The 5,641-nt window shown below is 35.4% G+C and overlaps 1 protein-coding gene across 1 annotated transcript; it reads left to right on the top strand.

Annotated features, from left to right (window-relative positions):
- Positions 1 to 700: 700 nt before the first annotated feature.
- Positions 701 to 5,373, top strand: dmrt2b (doublesex and mab-3 related transcription factor 2b). The gene is made up of 3 exons (XM_073852490.1): positions 701 to 1,127; positions 2,411 to 2,507; positions 4,595 to 5,373. Exons 1-3 carry the CDS (start codon positions 804 to 806, stop codon positions 5,296 to 5,298), a joined length of 1,125 nt encoding a protein of 374 aa, XP_073708591.1. The 5' UTR covers positions 701 to 803; the 3' UTR covers positions 5,299 to 5,373.
- The last annotated feature ends 268 nt before the right edge of the window (positions 5,374 to 5,641 follow it).

Here is a 5,641-nt window from a genome sequence, read left to right as displayed (position 1 = left end):
TGTAAGCATGATAATGACAATAAACAGTACATTACAAAAAATAAATAAATAACAAAATGCACAATGGCAATTAAAGCAGCATTCGGACAGATTGTTATTGATTTTGAGGTGATTAAATAATTAATAAATTATGTGAAATTATGAATTGCACAGTGGAATTATCCTGCTGATTTTAGCACTTGTTATATTTCCTGTAGAGGGGATACAAAAGTCAGACTAGGAAACAATCCCAAAATAATTAAACTTTTCAACACTTTAAAGATTAGCAAAAAAAAAAAAAAAAAGAAGAAGAAAGAAACACAATGAAAAAGTTAAGTACAACCGCAACAAATGATTTTAAAACTTTTTATATATAAGTCTTCAAGGAAAATTTCCCCTAACTAAAAAAACCATTCATTTAAGTAGGTTACAATAACGTTCAAAGCTTTTGTCTTGTGTTAATAAAGTAACAGCCCTGAGTAACAGGAGCAGATAGGAGGAGTTTGCGTTGCATCACCATTAATCGTGTGACGTTGTCAATAACTCACGAGGAAAGTTAAATATTGAGAAGTGGGTAAGGTGAGCTGAAACTTAGTAACTATGAGATCAATCACAGCTTCATACCGACAGTAGCTACATATCCGCTGGCAAGCCAGGTGAGAGGCGCCTTCCAGGAAACGGCCAGATTCACCAGCACAGCTGAATGGCTTATAATTTCAAAACTCTCGCCTGTAGTTTCCACTAAGGCTTTTCTTCGCTCGCGCATTGGAACATATCAGGTTTGCAGATGATGAGCAGCGTCGGTTTATAAGAACTGCTTATAAATGTCCACTAAAGCGGATAGAGACGCACAGGTAGATGTGACCCACCTAGATTCCCTCAAAGCAGAATGGGCTGAAGACATTGACGTGGAGAGCGTTGACGGACGGGAGGAGGTGATGAGGACGGATGAAGCTCCAGCGCCTCGCAGGCTCAGCCGAAGCCCGAAGTGCGCTCGCTGCAGGAATCACGGCGTCGTGTCGCGCCTCAAGGGCCACAAGCGCCTCTGTCGCTGGCGTGACTGTCAGTGCGCGAACTGTCTGCTGGTCGTAGAGAGGCAGAGAGTGATGGCAGCGCAAGTCGCCCTCCGGAGACAGCAGGCCACAGAGGTTGGTTGACTGAACAGGCTAGTTTAAAGCTTTCTGTGTGCTCCAGTGAAACTAAAATAGTGTTATTTGCAAACAAATTGACAGTGTTTTGTTGAAGGTTTTGACCTAGGTGTACTTTCTAGTAGCAACTGCAAACGTTTAAGCCTCTAAGTGCCGTCTGAAATATCTTCTAAAATAAGAGCATTTTTAGTTATTTCACTTTAATCGCAACGAAAGGACAATTGCCAATAAAGTGAAATTACTGAACCCAAACATAGTCAAAACTAAATTTATTCAGACACCAAAAAGGTATGTAATGGATTAAAATCAACCAAAATTTCAGACAACTGTTAGTATATCAATATTTACACAACTAGCAACACTTTGTTGAGAAATTACCAAGCTTTGTTTAATTTTGTTCAGTCTGTGGTTTAAAAAGCTCACATTAGCAATTAAAGAAAAAACATTGAATCAGTTTTACTGGTAGTCCACTGTATGAATTTTTGGGTATAATGTCATACTTAATGTTTACTTTATTTTGCTATCCTCACTTACATAAATAAACTAGATGTTGTGCACCCACTAGTAAAAAAATCTCAAAAATTATTTCTGATGTCTGAAATATTTTTGGCTTGACTGTGGAAGTCTGATAAAAATGCTAATTTTAGAAGAAATTTTCAGATGGCACTTAGAGTCTTTTGCATTTGAAGTCTTCATATGTACTGCAAATTATATGTACTATATAAAATTTGACTTTTATTGTTATAGGCTACTTGTTAGAATTATATTTTACATGTAAATTAAATGTGAAGTTTGCTGTAATGTAAAGTTTGCGGTTCAAGCCTGCCACATTTTTTTATGAAATCAGATTATTAGAAACATGTACATTTATGTTTCAAAATCATGTTACATAATAGGCGTTTATAACATGGTTATAACATGGCACTTTTATATATAAAACAATACTGATTGCTACCATATTCACGTATCTTGGTATTTAAAAAGTACTCAATACACTTAAAAGAAGTACAATGGTACAGCCACTTGTCATTTTTAAAACATGCCATTATCATAATTAATATTTTACTATTATTTCTGACAATGATAAACATCTTCATCACAAAATTCCTGAGAGCAAACAACATTAATTGCATTTTAATCACCCTGGTTAGGCATTCACTAGATATTGTTAAGAAAAAGGACACTCTTTATGAAAAACAAGACATCCACTTGCATCTTTTGTAGCGTAAGTATCTTTTATCTGTCCCGTAAATTAATGCTAAGTTGTGCATTCTCTTCGACAGGGTAGGAAAGGTCAAAAAAACACCTCTGTTCTCAGACGTACAGCTTACCAGCGCTACACGAGGGCACCTAGTCTCCTGGCAAAGAGTATTCTAGAGGGTAAGCCTTAATTAACGCACATCTCATTAACACAATTGCACCCTGAAAGGCGACATCGGGAGAAACTGGATTAGTTCATCCGTTATGCTACAGAACCCTCTGTTGGGAATAAATCTGTTTATGTTTATGTAAGGTAATTAAAATTATGCAAATAGATAGAGGAATTCCATAAAATGGGCTCATATGACTGCTTTGGAGTTTGATTTTCCCTGATGCGTTTCTTGCTGTGTCAACATTAAGGTCAAACTGATTTAATTGTTATCATAAATTTGAATACGCTTAATTTGTTTTTGTTCCATTTGAATATTTATAACGTTTTACTTTTATGATTCCACATGGAGTCTAAGAAATGTATTTTTTAGTTCTTCTGAAATTAGGTGAAAATGATTTGTAAACTTAATTTCACTGTACTTAAGAAACACATTTAAAAAAGCTCTGCTTTTTCTTTTAAAGAAAAACTGTGGGGAAAAATTAAAATAAAGACATTTATGATGTAACAAAAGATATTTCAGATAAAAGACATTTACATATAGTCCATAAAAGAAAAAAAATAGTTGAAGTTTACATACACTTGATTTTTAATGTAATAATGATTCTGTGTTTTTTTGTTTAGTGATAGGTGTTCATGAGTCCCTTGTTTGTCCTGAACAGTTAAACTGCCTGCTGTTCTTCAGAAAAATCCTTAGGGTCCAACAAATTCTTTGGTTTTTCAGCATTTTTGTGTTTTTGAACACAATGCATTAAGTGTTAAGGGTGAAAACTTTTTGAATAAAAATTTGAACCTATTTTGTCTTCTGGGAAACATGTAAGTACCTTCTGTAGCTTCTGAAGGGCAGTACTAAATGAAAAAAATATGATATTTAGGCAAAATAAGAAAAATGTACACATCTTCATTCTGTTCAAAAGTTTTCACCCCTGGCTCCTAATGCATTGTGTTTCCTTTTGGAGCATCAGTGTGCATTTGAACCTTCTCTAATAGTTGCATATGAGTCCCTCAGTTGTCCTCAGTGTGAAAAGATAGTTCTCAAAATCATAGTCATTGTTGACAAGGGTTCAAATACACAATAATGATGAAAAACAAAAGAATTTGTGGGACCTGAAAATTAATAGGGAGCAGTTTAACTGTTCAGGACAAACAAGGGATGAACAACTATCACTAAAAAAAAAAAAACAAAAAAAAAAAAACACAGCTGTAACAACACAGTATTAAAAATCAAGTGTATGTAAACTTTTGAACATAGTCATTTTAAAAAAATTCAACTATTATTTTCTCTTGTGAACTATATGTAAACTTATTTTATGTGAAATATCTTATTTAGGTCAGTACTAAATAAAATAATAACATACATTTTGTATGATTTCTCTTTATTTTGGTAAAATAATTAACATTTTGCAGATTCTTCAAGGTGTATGTAAACTTTTGACTTCAACTTTAAATATTAAGCAGCACATCTGTTTTTAACATTGATAGTAATAATAATAATAAATGTTTCTTGACCACCTCATCAGCATTTCTGAAGGATCATGTGACACTGAAAATTAAAGTAATAACTTCTGAAAATTCAGCTTTGCCGTCATAGGAATTTAAAAATATGTCAAAGTAGAAAACAATAATTTTAAATTGTAGTAATATCTCACTATATTACTATTCTACTGTATTAAAAAAATGCAGCTCTAGTGATATAAGAGATTTCTTGCAAAAAAAACATAAATTTTACTAATCCAAGTAGTCTCTTAATTTATAAGGTTTCTTTTATATGTAAAACAGTTTATTCTAATAGACTCTAATGTTTTCACATTAAATATGACTTGAATATGAACAAGCATATCCAACATCCAAATCCGTGGCCTAATGGTTAGAGAGTCAGACTTGTAACCCAAAGGTTGCGGGTTCGAGTCTCAGGTCCGGCAGGGATTGTAGGTGGGGGGAGTGAATGTACAGCACTCTCTCCACCCTCCTTGAGCAAGGCACTGTTCTCCCAACTGCTGTGTGTGTGTGTATACTTGGATGGGTTAAATGCAGAGCAAATTCCTAGTATGGGTCACCATACTTGGCCTCACATCACCTCCTTTCCTTTTCCTTTTAGGCTACAAGCCTTCTGTCCTAGAAGACTGGCCAAAAAGACTCCACCAACCCCCAGTGAGTGTTCGTATGAGAAAGAGGAGAGCATTTGCAGATAAAGAGCTGGAGACTGTGATGTGGGAAAGAGAGGTGAGGCAAAGAGAGATGGAAGAGTTGCCTGCGCTCCTCCTCCAGGCTGTGGTGCCGTCCGCTCCCTCTCCTTATTTTTTCCCGCTGTCAGACCCAATCATGCCCACATACATGTCTGTGTCCAAAAGCGGGCCTTCTTTTACTGACTGTGATCTCCCTCACCATCAACATGCACTTAAATCCAAGACTTTAGACTGCAGCACAGACACACTGACAGACAGCGTGTCTTTGAGAGTGTGTGAGAACTGGGGCGTTTTCAATTCGATTCGGCCTCCACCGCGCTGTTACAGCACAGGTGTCAGCATGGTTAAAAACATGCTGGACAGCGGGCTTTCTGATGTGTCTATCAAACCGAAAAGTTTAGTTGTTGACACCATGTCAAAGCGAGACATTCCTCCCTCACCGAATATGGCAGACGTGCTGGTACAAGCTAAATCGTCACACAAACTCTACAGGTCTTTGGGACACGAGGACGCTGCACACATGGACCGTATGGAGGGTGCAAATAATAAAGACCCCACCAAAAAAGCTGTAACACGGCCGTTACCTTTTTCTGTAGAGGCTTTGCTCATGAGATGATAATATAATTTTTTTTTTTTTAACTTTACAATAACATAAGGTATTGTTAATTAACAACCAGTGTAATTTTTTAAGCATTGATGTTGTTTAATGATCATTTCTACATACACTAACATATTTGTAACATTTCAAGTTAAATATTAGCATTACCTACTGTATTATGAACAAACATTATGAATGAACAATAAAAAGAGCATCTATATAAATTATTAAATGCTGTTCATGATACCTAATGAATTACAGTAAGTGACGTTAACAAATTAAATGTTTTTCTAAAGTGTGACTTTTCAATTTATATTTGACTGGAACAGTGTTGGGGAGAATCTAACTAACTTTTCTAGAT

Source organism: Garra rufa, chromosome 12, assembly GCF_049309525.1.
Source record: "Garra rufa chromosome 12, GarRuf1.0, whole genome shotgun sequence".
Taxonomy (NCBI): Eukaryota; Metazoa; Chordata; class Actinopteri; order Cypriniformes; family Cyprinidae; genus Garra; species Garra rufa.
This window is presented reverse-complemented; position numbering and strand designations above follow the sequence as displayed.

Bases quoted from the DNA above. Each gene is read 5' to 3' on its own strand.
- dmrt2b (XM_073852490.1), top strand. From the start codon at position 804: ATGTCCACTAAAGCGGATAGAGACGCACAGGTAGATGTGACCCACCTA. The intron at 1,128-2,410 runs GTTGGTTGACTG...TCTCTTCGACAG, and splicing joins GGAGACAGCAGGCCACAGAG to GGTAGGAAAGGTCAAAAAAA. The intron at 2,508-4,594 runs GTAAGCCTTAAT...TTTTCCTTTTAG, and splicing joins GGCAAAGAGTATTCTAGAGG to GCTACAAGCCTTCTGTCCTA.